General features: G+C 33.9%; 1 protein-coding gene across 2 annotated transcripts in view; it reads right to left on the bottom strand.

Moving 5' to 3' along the window:
• Positions 1-9: 9 nt before the first annotated feature.
• Positions 10-14,224, bottom strand: part of LOC106102457 (tyrosine-protein kinase Src42A) — a 58,377-nt gene continuing 44,162 nt past the window's right edge. For both annotated transcript variants that reach the window (XM_013281945.1, XM_013281944.1), the window contains exons 3-7: positions 13,389-13,552; positions 5,359-5,686; positions 4,510-4,688; positions 2,609-2,765; positions 10-275 (exon numbers count right to left, since the gene is read on the bottom strand). In XM_013281945.1, coding sequence (XP_013137399.1) covers positions 67-275; positions 2,609-2,765; positions 4,510-4,688; positions 5,359-5,686; positions 13,389-13,552 — 1,037 coding nt within the window. In that variant the 3' untranslated portion in view covers positions 10-66. The remainder of the gene's footprint in view (positions 276-2,608; positions 2,766-4,509; positions 4,689-5,358; positions 5,687-13,388; positions 13,553-14,224) is intronic.

The following is a 14,224-nucleotide window of genomic DNA, read 5'->3' as shown; positions in this document are numbered from 1 at the left end:
TAGCAGGGCGGCTGTACTCACGTGGTGCATGTGCGCGTGTCGGTGCGCCGGCAGGGAGGGCCGGGCTCAGTAGGCGGAGGCCTCCTTGTACTCGGAGTTGTCCATGGTGAAGAAGTCCTCCAGCTTCCACTGCAGCGTTTCGAATGTGGGCCGCTTGAGGGGGTCCTTGTGCCAGCATTCCAGCATGATCTCGTAGAGCGCCGCGGGGCAGTTCTGAGGACACGGCATGCGGTACCCGTGCTCCACTTGGTGCAGCACCTCCGCGTTCGTCATACCTGCAAGCGACACACACATCACCATACAGACTACATCACGCTATTGTCACATTGACATTTGCCTAGAGCATCATTTATCAAAAGGATGGAAAGGAAAAGTAGATTTGACGGCGAAGAAGGCGCATAGGAAAGGGAAATGTGATCTTTATGTGCGTCTCTTCTGTCAATTAGGATAGGCAACGTATCGCGTTCCATTTCGGTGGATTCAGGCGGCCGCTTGTACGTTTGCCACCTTATTGTATAAAAGAAGCACGCATACAATTGTTGTGCGATTGTCGATTATCGCAGCCAATTCAACTGATTGGTTGTACAACTAAAAATCGAGTAGTGTGCACACTTCCTTATAAGCCTATAGGAATCAAAGCGAAACTAAACAGTTTTGCGATAGTTTAGTCAAAAGTGTGCGTCGGTCTTAATGTATAGTTGTAGCATTTGTAATTTGTGTATGTACTAAAAGTATTTTGATGATGTTTAAAGGTTGCTTAATATATATAAGATTAAACAGATTACAAAATCTTTATCAATGACAGTAATCTTGCGTAGTTTTCCTTAGTTACAAAATAAATAATTTCCTCATTCGAGTTTACATACTACACAATTTCAGGAACTAGTATCAATTAAATGAAGAGGAAAATGATAAAAAAACAATTTTGCGGTTTTCCTTACAAGACTTGTTTAAAGGTTCAAATGTCTCTCACCGCAATATGATTCATCTAAATTGACGTATCCATATCTATCTATACATATAATAAAATTGGAGTGTCTGTAATAACAAAAGAAAAATTCTCGATATCGGGAAGTTGTGTATGCGTTGCTGATAACGAAAATCGCATTTAAAAAAAATTGTCTGTCTGTCCGCGTTTGTTCCGGGCAATCTCGAAACGGCTGGGCCGATTTCGACCTGACTTTCACTAAAGGGATGACATAGACGGGCATATTATAGGCTACTTTTTTATTTAATTATTGCGTGGACGAAGGGGCAACAGCTAGTTATGAAATAAAGTCAGTAGTTTAAATTAAGACTAGCTTTTCCCGTGCGGCTTCATCCGCATGAAATTATGAAAGTTTTACTTTATTGTTTACATTTGTCAAATTATCAATTACAAATGTCAAAATGACATGACATGATGACAACCTTGCTTCCTTGATGTTGGCAGCAACTACCGGTCTCTTTCCCACATTAGGGTTTTTATCCAAAATATTTACACCCTAAGTTTAATGGTGTTAAAATATATAGCCTAAAGCGTGACACAAGTGTAGAGCTTTTTATTAAAAAAAAAAAGAATTATTCAAAAATATGCTGTAATTCCTGACATCTTAGGCAACAAAGAAGTGTGTGTTTACGCTTTATTATAATAGTATAGATTAGAGGTATTTTATTAATATGTACATTAGGTATCTAGATTGAATTAAAAAAAAGTTATAGTTTTTATCGCAAAAGGGATACAGATATAGACATTTGGTAGTGTGGTCAAGGGATATCGTCTACTTATATAAGGTTGCAGTACATCGTGCGTTGCACTCCAACCAAAGTTGTATAAGCCTTCGATATATTTATACATAATTCATACCATGTATTGATACGGATTTCCCGCGACTACATAATCTATTTGCGTCTATTTTTAACTATAAATATTAAATTCATATCATTGATGTTTGTTTTATAAACTGAATTTCATAGTAGATTTAGGTACTGACATATTATCTCCATATATCTTTATTTCTTATTATTACATATAATACATATTACTTGATTTGTTATAAATCATCATACTAATCATGTCATACTAAAATTATAAATGAGAAAGTTTAGATATATGGATGGATGGATGTTTGTTAGAGTTTGTAGCCCAAACGGCTTGACGGATTTCTATGAAAATTGGTCTGGATGTAGACGATAGCCTGGAAGAACACATAAACTATTCTTTTTTTGTTCTTAATTCCACGCGGACGCAGTCGCGGGCCAAAGCTAGTATTATATAAATAAATAGGGTACTGACATTATTGTTATTATAATTTTTAATTACAAATGAATATAGAATGATTATCGAAGTGGCCCTTGGAACGATAGCGAGGAAAATCCTGTTTTTTTACAAAAATGAGTCACAAACTCATCCACAATGAAAAGCCGGGATTATAAACAAAACATACTAACATTACAAAGAGAGATTTATATTTTTGTAAATTGAAATAACTCAAAAACTACTGTGCCAATATCAAAAAATCTTTCACCATTAAAAACCTACGTTACCAATGAGTAACAAAAACTATGTTATTTATCTTTTATTTTAACGCGGGCGAAGTCGCGAGGAACATTTAGTCATAATATTTACCTGGATAAGGTATGCGTCCATACGTGACGAGTTCAGTGAGCAGGATGCCGAAGGACCACACATCCGACTTGATGCTGAACTTGCTGTAGTTGGCCGCCTCGGGCGCCGTCCACTTGATGGGGAAGCGCGCCCCGACGCGAGCCTCGTACTCATCCTCCTATAAAACATTACCTTGTTAAATCTTACTAATATTATAAATGCGAAAGTTTAGATGGATGGATGGATGGATAGATGTTAGAGTTTGTAGCCTAAACGGATCTGGATAAAATTTGACATAAATGTAGAGCATAGTCTGGAAAAGCACATAGACTACAAAGTTTTTTTTTTTTTTAATATCATGCGAACAGTCACCGGCGAAACCTTGTATGGTAATAATTAATTGTACTTAATCATGCTAATATTAGAAATGCGAAAGTTTAAATCGATGGATGTTAAGAGTTTATAGGCTAAACGGATCTGGATGAAATTTGGCATAGATACAACGTCTGAAAGAACATGTAGTCTACTTTCTTTTTTTTTAATTCCACGCGAACAAAGTTGCGGACGAAAGTTAGTACTTAATATAGCATAGAAACTTTTTAGAATGACACCTTTGCAACAAAAAGAACCGAAAACCAAATGGCCGAGCATTGCCGCTTCTTCTATATAAATACGTTAAGCCATGTCGCTTTCAAGTGTTCGTAATAAAACATGTTTTGGTTTTCTAAATTGAATTATGAAGTGATTTTTGCTAAAGGAATGTGGTCATTTAAATTTACTATTTGCTAATGATCCAATTAACAAAAATGTTATAAATTAAAATTCGAAAATTGTTTATCCGCGATAAAAAAAAGATAAAGACGTAAGTGTGGTATGAAAGATTTAATAAAAGCATTCAACACACGACCTTTTCGTTTAACCTTGTAATTTAAATCGTGAACAATATTGTAATGATATTTAGAACTTGCGACAAAAAAGTAACCCATCAATTCGTAACAAACTCAGGTGTAGAAAAGCTGCAAGGGGTCGAGAAAGTCGAGTCTATTTGCAGTGATTTCAATTCACTTTCTTAATGATAAAAAACATAATAAATATCGAATTGAAAAGCGGTTACGATTAATGAGTATTTCATTTCCAGTACGTTCAGTTGGAACATTAGCAACTTTTTGTACGGATAAAAAACATACAAACATACTGTTATCGCTCATTTTCTTAAAACAAAAAACACTTGGTCGATAGTTTAACTTCACAAATTGGTTACCACAAAAGTTGACATTTTCAGTATCAAGTAAAATTACGGTTATATCTTTGTTAATTTTTCATATTACTAGAAAAAGTAGGCAGGGGTCATTATGTCACATTCGCTACATATACCGTTATTCGATAAATTAATAAAACACATATCCTGTAGTAAGTAATAAATAATGGTACAAAGAAATAAACATTTATCAAAGTAGTCCCTGACCTAATAGGTATTGAATAAAAACTTGGTCAACATTTAAAAATTAAGAAAGGATTCATTTACCGAGATTTAATAAAGTTAATTGCTAGTTATTCATAATCTGGTTTTGCACAGAAAAGGAGTTAATTGGTAAAAAAAAATGTAATAGTCACAATTATAATTATATGCATCCTTTCCTTATTTCTTAAAAAATAGAAATAACAAAACATGTTTCTATACAAGTTTTTTTTGGTAATGGAAACAGAGATTCAACACATTTGTATAATCATTTCTCTATTTGACTATACACAGAAATAAATTAGCTTTTTACTTAAAATCCGATATCGGACAGCAAACTGTCTTTATAACAGATATTATTTAGCACAAATATTTGCTACGTCAAATTTTCCATCTGAATACATTGAGAGCGTTAAATAGGGTAGGAAATAAACGTCCGCAACTATTTCACTCGATCGCTTACCTTGATGAGTCTCGCGAGTCCAAAGTCAGCAATCTTAACGATGTTAGCATCGGCGACGAGCACATTCCTCGCTGCGAGGTCACGGTGGATGTAGTTTTGAGACTCGAGGTAAGCCATGCCGGCAGCAATCTGCGCCGCCATGTCTATCAGCTGCTGCAGCTTCAGACCACGGCCTTTGCCTGGATAATACAATTGGAAATATAATACACAATGGTAACTTATTGACGTACGATAGTATGGAGATGCGATTGGTACATTAGCAACAAAATGACTTAACATAAAATGAATCACTTTACAACATTTTTATGTCACGGAAATGCAGTTCCTCTTTGTCGCATGTTTGTTTAACTGCACTGTTATGAAATGCACGAGAATGTGTCACAATTCAATAACACCACCATAAAAATAAGAAGGCTACTAAAATATTTCTTGAAACTGTTTGTGTAAGCTTTATTTTTCCATTACGTGTAAAGTACAGGTTAGTTTTATGTCCAAGTTTACTGCCATGTATTATATAAGGGTTACAAATGTAAATAGAAGTTATATGTAACTTGTGTAATTTTATTTGTATTGTTATACTTCACATTTAAACTTAAATACAGCGATTTAAAAGAGACATGCGTGCAAAGCACCAATATAAATTGATAAACAACCAAATAAGGAAGAAAATAAATCACAAGATTAATATAAAAAAATAACCAAAAACTCTAGATTTTTACCTAGTTTATCTTTAACGATAAACATACAAAGAAAAGAAAACAATAACACGTTAAAGATCTACATAAAAACAAAGTGTACTCAAGGTCATCGACACTTGTATAAAAGATTTCATATTTAAATACCACTCACCTTGCAGGTACTCCAACAAGGAACCATTCTTCATGAGTTCAGTGATAATATAAATTGGCTCTTCTAGAGTGCACACAGCGTACAGCTGGATCAATTTATTGTGTCGTAGTTTTTTCATTATCTGGGCTTCCGCGAGGAAATCCTTGGGGTCCATTGTACCAGGTTTCAATGTCTTGATAGCCACAGGCGTTGTATTGTTCCACAATCCCTCCCACACTTCGCCGAATTGGCCATGGCCGAGTTTTCTGGCGAATTTGAGGGAGGATCGGTCGATTTCCCACTGGTCGCGTGTTCTATGCGAAAGACCTTCGGTAACAGGCTTCTCCACCTAGAATTAAATGAAAACAATTGGGTGAATCACAATGGTTTGTAACGATCGCATTTGTTAATATTTTTTATTCTTAAGAAAATGTAATATAAATATGAATCTATAAATACAAAAAAATGAAAGTTAATTTGGCAAAGAGTGTAAGAACTACAGTAAATGTGTCGTTAGTATACCAGTAAAAATGACATCATTCGTCCAAGTTAAATTACTTTGCAACACAAAACAGATCCGAGGACGGAGATAGTATGAGTCTATAACAATTACTAATTATTCAGAACAAGTATCTAGCAACGGTTGCAATTTGCAAGGAAAATAAGAGCTTCCACAACAATGGATTGTAAAAACTAATTGTAATTTACCTCTGAATACGGCACGTTTTACTCTTACTTACAATAGAAAAGTAATTTGAGAAGAGTTATGTAATGATTTATGCGACTCATTGTCTCATTAAATTGATCATTATGTGTTAAAGTGAACTCCGGGAATGGCGTGTCTGATTTATTAGCGTAAGAGGTACGAAGGAGACACGACGGAGACGTGTCTGTTCTCTGTTTGATTTGCGAACGAATCAATCGGTAGATAACACTTAGAAAACGACGGTAAATTAAAAAAGCATCCGCTTGCGAGATGACTTTTATCAAACTTATTACATTGTTACGTATTTTACATTAAGTAAATGTTGTAGAGAAATGTTTTTGTTGAAGATTTTGTTCTTTGCGCGATCATTAAGTTTTTACTATTAATCATGTCACTGAAAGTAAATGCATTCTCAAAATTGTTTAAAAAAATAGACAATGTAGTAAACTTATCTTACAATAGAAAAAAAATATTTCTTGTTGAAACGCTAACTTCAGTTCCTGACCAAAATATCATAAACATGTATAATTTTTGGTTTTTAAAAATGTTATTTATTTTAAATTCTATATATTAAAAATATACACAGCATACACTCTTTTCATTTAAGATGCATTTATGTCTTAATTAATGCACATGCACTACATTACATTGCCCCTGTTGCCTACCGGAAGACGTCACTTAGCCGAACTCGAGCATTATCATACGTCAGTGTTTTTGTACGTGATTGTTTTATTTTTTTATTCTATACGCGTAACAAGACGCCGTCGGAATGGTTGGCCATCGACCGCGACCTGCGCCTGCGCCTACGCCCGTCACGCGTCGCGATCACCGATTAACGAATGCTCGTTATCGATTCCACGTTCGATTAATTGTGTTATCGATTTTTAATATAATATACTTGTAATCGACAATTTTACTAACGAGATCTAAAGCGTTATCTTGATATCAAATGATACCATGCTCTGGTTAGATCTAGGTCGTAATGCTTTTTATAGTGCGTTACAACATTCCCTAGACAATGAAAGTTTATGGACATATTTTTTAATTAGAAAATAAGATTGATGTTTTGTGATCTTTAAATCCCTTTAACTGATACTTTTCTGTCTGTGGTTGATACGTTAATTAAAAAAAAAAAAACTATAAATGATGTGTTTAAATGTTAACACTCCACGTAGGCTGCGCCGCACCGACTAGCCAGGGCGGAGAATTGCCTACATTGTCACAGATACTGGCGACATGCAAATTAGTGTCGGAATGTTATGCAACGCACAAATTATATGCAAATTCGTAATAAAACAGTATTGGCGTCGCGATCGCACAGCGCCAACATGTTAAAGCGTATCGTAAATCGAGCGGTTGATGTAATCGTCCACCGGAGTCTTGCACAAACCAACAATTTGTTATACAATATGTCAAACTGGGGTTACTGAGCTCAAACCGACCGTAAATAAATTCTATTTCATCGAGGACGCGTTTCAATCATTCGTACAAGTAATTAGTGAGTTAATTTGAATGCATTTTTTTTACATGACGGAATAAATGATAAGAAACTAGTCTGTGGCATGAACGGGTTTATATTTTTGTAAAGGCTATTGAACTGTTGTCCATTGTTATACTGGACATTTAGTAATGTTGATTATTTTACTTCATTTCCTTAAAATGTTTCAGGCGATCTTTTGTTTTCCTTACGTGTGAATAAATGAATGTAAAGATGTTTCAATTTAAATGAGCTAAGATTATTTGTATTGTAAAAAATCTAAAATTCAAAAATGACATAATACGTAATAAAAACGATTTAATATGTTCAAATTCCTACACGTTACTATTTCAAAGCCATAAAACGACTAAATCTTAACATCTAAAGGTTACAGTAACAATGTTGCGCCCATTCTTGTGAAGTTCATAATATTTTGATACAGTATCGTGTGCCAATATATCAACCGTAACGTACACAGTTTATATCAACGGTGCAAGTAAGCGAACTTTCAGACTACACTATTAAGAAAGTATAAACAAGTGGGCGAAATTAATAATATTTGACTCGTTGTTTCATTCTAGCAAAGTTTCGGTAAGCAAGATAGCAATTGGAAAATGAACTTTGACCCTTCGGAGCTGAATAGCCCTCTAGTAATGCTAAATTATATACTTTTTTAGCTAGGGTAAATTTGTTGTTGATTAAACAAATCATTTAAAAATGTTTAGTTTACGCTTGTAACGTATGTTAGATACGTTTAAAATATCTGCAAAGGCGTCAGATTATTATTATTTCGTAGTCTCGAGTTGTGCAGTTGTCTGACATATGCGGGAACGCATCAACACTGGTTTTGATTCGTTATTTTTGAACAACCTCTAGAGGTCATTCATTCCACGTTGGTTAATTTGAACCTCCGTCACATCTCGACGCATAACGAATTTTTAATTGGTACTGGCGCAGGTATATGTTACGGGAAATTGGCTTTTCAAGTTATAATAAAATTGATATAATCATTAAAGTTTGGTTACCATGAAAGCTTCTCCTGCTCTTATGGATAATAGTATTTATGGTAAATTATATAATATACATTGTGAATTTGGATAGCAGTTTCAATCAAATATTATGAAGACAATACAAAATACAATACATATTATTTGTCATTTAGTTTCGTAAACTCGCTTTTAAATATGAGAATAAGAAATCAACAATTTATACTAATAAAATACACAAATAAAATAATAAACACGAAGCAATCAATTCAAATGAAGAATATCTTTAGATCTCGTGCAAACAATTAAAACGAGCACATGCGTAATAAACATAGCGTTTATTTATTTGCAATCATTCAAGTTTTTAATGTTAGCACAAATGTAAAAATAAACACAATTTAAAACAAAACGTTCATTAGAAAAGAAATGGTATTGATTGTAAAGCTGTAGTTTAGGAGTTAACAATAGCATTCATTAAGATATTTATATGTAAAGTGACTCGTTTAAATATTCATTTTTATTTCGTGTACGTGACAAAAAAATAGTAAAATATGAGTCAGTGAAAGATAACCGTACTTGTTGTGATTTAATGGCCTTGTCAAGGCATCGTTAAAGTAGCTTTACAAAATGATCGCATTGTTTGTATTATACATTTATTGAGTAATTTACTTGTGACGATTGGAAAAATCCCAAACTTTTTGTAAAAACCAATTATAATTTTATGAGATGAAATATTGTGGTTTATACAATGAGTTTTACGTTGCTTTTTGTGCATTTTTATCATGAATATACGTGGGAACGATTTTTTTAAATTTTAATTTATTGCAGAGTTTCGATTCGTTTATAAATGACTAGCTGTTGCTCGCAACTTCGCCTGCGTCGAATTAAAATATAAATAAAAACGGTCTATATTACCTACTCACAGATAAATTACCTTCCTAACTGTGAAAGAATTTTTAAAATCGGGCGTCATTTTTCAGTGAATCGAATACATATAAAAATCCAAAAATACAAATCTTCCCTGTTATAATATTAGTATAGTTATAGATTGGTTTTCGGCGTGACATAATACTAAACTGAAATCACTAATAAGAAAGTAATTACATATTTTATGTATTTACGTACATTAGTAAGTGGTATTAGTATAACGGGTTATGTGAGTTGACATCAAGCGTGGGTGATAAGGACAAAGGTAGCGCTACAAGGATAATGATTAGATCAGGAATGTGTTTGCGTTGTGAGATGTGATCTAACGTTATGACAACATTACATATTACTGTTAAAACTTTTCATTCAAAGAAAAACATAGCTAACAGACAAAATTTAACTGACATAATAAAATACTGTCGTATACTTTTTAAGATTGTTTATTTGTGAAGCCCACTCACTCAGACTATAAAAAACCTAATAATTACGTCAAGTTTTAAGATAGAGTGAAAGTGGCACAACGACTTCCAAAAATTCGATAATGTTATACTAGACGCCAAATTCAAATCCGGCGACTTGACTGGAGAAGGATATTTTAATTTCCATATTGACATAACAGTAACATAGCGTATGTTAGTTACGTTCAATGCACAAAGGACTTTTTAATGCAGTGTCCACTGATAGTTATCGTTTAGAATTGTAGTGGGTTACACAAGTGTGTCTATTGATCCACAGTCGGAAATACCTGCGCCATTTCTTGGAGGGGCTTATTCTGATAACGTAACATGATACATACAAACGGCTGCGACTTCAACAATCCGATCATGTCTGTATATTGTATGGTCAATATAGATCGTAAATTAAAAAAAGGGGAAAAGTAACAGTATGATAAAGTAGGCACAAGTAACAAAATTAGGGCCTGTCCCACCAAATTGTAAATTGTCTCATAACAATCCAACGTGTAAAATACATTATGGAAATATCGGATTTTGTTCTCTTATCTGACAGTAACGTCGTTTTTAAGCTATCTGAGCCTCTATCTGCCATTGGTGGGACAGGCCCTAAGAATATGAAATATCAATTTGAAAAACGAAACCCTAGTGATCTGACCATAAAGGCCTAGAGTGAGATAAGAACAGATAAACAATGACAATCTGACAATCATATAACTGGGTAACCTTTGTGAGTTCAGATACGATTACAAACCTACATAGTATCATATTACGGAAGGCTTCGATGCACATGTGACTTGTCTACCACACAAACCATACTTTATATTGACCTCATTTTATATTCACTGTTGGTTAATTTAAATAAACTCTTTTGTTATACCCACTGGTGAAGTACAACGTTGATAGAAATATATTTACAGTAGTGTATTCTGATGGCTATTTTTACTTTGGAAACTGTTGCAGTTTTCGTAAAGATAATTCCATATGAGAGTGTGACATAAGAGTACTATAATTTAGTTATTTTATGTCCTCGGGCAGTTGGGTCACAGTCAAATTACTACGTTTCGATTCCGTGGAAGGACGCGAGAGTGAGATGAATTATGGATTTACAAAAGACGTATGGTCATTTGCTTGGTGACAAGGGTTGCCACTTCTTTCGAAATATTCAAATTAAAGACAAGACGAAGGTGACTTTTGAATACCGATTGTATGCATGTCGTGTGATGTGCAATTTTAAAGCAGTAACTATTTGAGGTACATGTACGCATTAAAAATATATAAGTTTAAAAAGAAATGTTTCGAAGTTAACTGCAATTCCACTTTCAACTGAAATTTACATTCGTGGAATTACCCAAGATTGTCTGATTTTATACAATGACAACGTTGACCTACATGTTATTAAGAATACATAACAATACTTTTTTTTTTGTTTTAAAACAGTTGTTTTGTCAGCCCTGTGCACAACGAAAGCGGGGTCATCTCGACCTTGGCGGCGGGCGCTCGACCGCGAAACTGGAATGGTCTTTCTTGATATAATATACACGAGAGCTTTATTACACGTTATGAATATTATCCGCGTTTTCCCTCCACGGATCTCCATTCCGAACGTGTTTACAAATTGACCGTCATAAACAAACAGAGCATACATTTATCAGATTACGTATAACGGGCAGTAATTATAAAATAATTCATAAAGATATAATTTAATTCCTTAGATGGTAATTTTTTCTTGTAATTATTAACGCATAGGAATTTCCATGTGTTAATAAGTCGTCTCGGTGTATTTTAAAAACGGAACGTTACCGATAAACTCAATTTAACGTTAAATTCATACATTATTTATGATTTTTATAAACTTGCAATTAAGTCAACTACGTATTCTTACACCTACTGGAATGACAATTATAATAAGATAATTAAAGTTATTTCATAATACCAATAGAAATATTGTAAAATATCATATCAAATAAGAAAAAACGATGTTTTAAATAGTAATTGAAATTGCAACAATTTTTTTATACAAATTTGTTCACTATTTAAGATTTTGCGTCAAAGGAAATGACGGACATGACTAAAGATTTTTTTTATAAGAGAAGGGGGCAAACGTGCGGTGGCAACACAGAGGTGGTCTGGACATCCGTAACACCAGAGGAACTACAGATGCATTGCCGGCCTTTGATGAAATTGTAGGCTCGCTTCTTGAAGGACCCTAAGTCGTATTGACTCTATCATTGTTATAACAATTTATCGAAGTCTCACTAAAGAAAAAGAGAAATATTAAAGTTATTTATTGTGTGGCAAACAAAACAATGAGTTAAATAAAGACAGTGACATCTTATAAAGAAGAGAACTTAGGTAAATTTACTCTACACTAACTGAATACACTAATAACTCTAGGTCAATGCAGTCTGCATAAAGCTTTCCGTTTTTCCTCGAATCCTCTACGGTGCGAATTCTCACGCATCCAGTCGTATTGTTCGACGAAAACCATAAAAGATTTACGAGCGAACCGATATCGAATTTTGCAACACCTCGCATTCGTAACAATAAATAACACGAATTATATATGACCCTGATTTGACGGCGTAATACTCGAACAATTGAAAAAATTAAATCCAAGATTGATATAAAGGAGTCGTTGGATTTCATATAATTAGAGTTCACCAGCACTTAAGAGAAATTAATAACGATTTGATGGAACCATTAAGACCTTGGCCGTTCAGTGAGGACTCTATTGTTGCCGTTCGATTAACTCAATGTCTTTTAGAGTCACGATTATTCAACTCAATCAATATAAAGATAACGATCGGCGCCTACATGGGGACAAGCAATTAGATTTTTATCACATCAGAATTTAACTGTCGAACTCAGATGTAAGTGGAACTAATTAAGACGCACATGATAGTAACGAAAACAAACTCTACGTGGGATTTCTTTCTAATTCAGCAAAACAAATTCATTCTGAAACTAAACTAACTAAAACTTAACATTAAAAATGTTATAAACTATATTTTCAGTTAATTTAAACATATTTCAATCGGATGAGTAGATTTGCAGTTGTTGCTATACAAAGCGAGGTCACGTTTGTCCGGTCATATGAATGTCCGTGGCACTCGAGTGAAATCGCGTATTGCCAATTTAAAATCGAGTTTAACTGCTTAATTTGTTGTAATTTTTTCACGATAAGATCAATTTCATACAAGTTTCCGAATCATGTTGGTAAACGTTTCGGTATTTTGTAAAATAACGAACTAACAACATACACAATTCTTTTGTTCGAAGCTAATGAATGCTTTTATAATTTAAATGTAACTAGCTGTTGCTCTTGACTTCGTCCACGTGAAATTAAAAATTGTAAAAAAAACAAGCCTTTGTTACTAAGTGATAACGTAGCTTTTTTAAGATGCAAGAATTTTTGAAATCGATCATACAAAAATACAAATCTTTCCACTTTATAACATAAGTATAGATATAAAAATTGTATGATTATTGCTGGTACTAACCTGTACACAAGGCTTGTTGAGTGACACACAGAGGCCGTCCGCATCCTTGCTGTAGTGTTCGACCAGCTCCTGCAGTGTGCGGAAGGTGGTGCGTCGCGCTATGAAGAACCCACCCTCGTCTAGTTGCCTTATGCGGTAATGCTTCACGGTGTCCCCATCGCGTACTGCAGAAGAAAAACCCAATTTGTATTAAAAGCTATTAACATAACAAAACGACAAAAACACACATTATTAGGTATCAAGTCTATATGAGATACCCGAATGTTAAAATTGTATTTGCTGCCATTGACGTTTGGAGTACTTACGATTATAATTAAGTCTGTTCTGAAATAGCAATTACAGCAAGCATATAGCATAATTAATACGAGTATATTACGTAGAGCAGGCTTTAATTACGTGAATCCCTTTCATGAATTTATAGGACAAGGTTGAATAACCTCAAGGTAAGAGAATAGAGATGTCTCGAGAGGGCGAGAGCTTATAATTTGAGGGAACAATAGCTTGCGCTCTATCTAGTCTAGGTCGTGCCGTAACTATGGAAATTCGAAGGCAAACATTGTACAATGAATTGTTTTTTATTACACTTTTCTTGGTTTTCGTTATCGTCGAACACTTGAATATAACAGGCACTTAATTTGCAATTAACAATTTAAATTTAATTAACGAATTTTCGATTACTCGAAAGCGAATTGGGTTTTTTTTATTATTTTGCACGTTTTGAATTAAATTATGCTGGCAATATTAACATTATTTCACAGTTTGTTTTATCTGTACAGATTGGTGGTTAAGACAAAACAAGCAAAGATGTAAAGAGTTGAATTTGTATGCAATAAAAA

The sequence above is a fragment of the Papilio polytes genome, unplaced genomic scaffold, assembly GCF_000836215.1.
Source record: "Papilio polytes unplaced genomic scaffold, Ppol_1.0 DF823923.1, whole genome shotgun sequence".
NCBI classification, from domain to species: domain Eukaryota; kingdom Metazoa; phylum Arthropoda; class Insecta; order Lepidoptera; family Papilionidae; genus Papilio; species Papilio polytes.
This window is presented reverse-complemented; position numbering and strand designations above follow the sequence as displayed.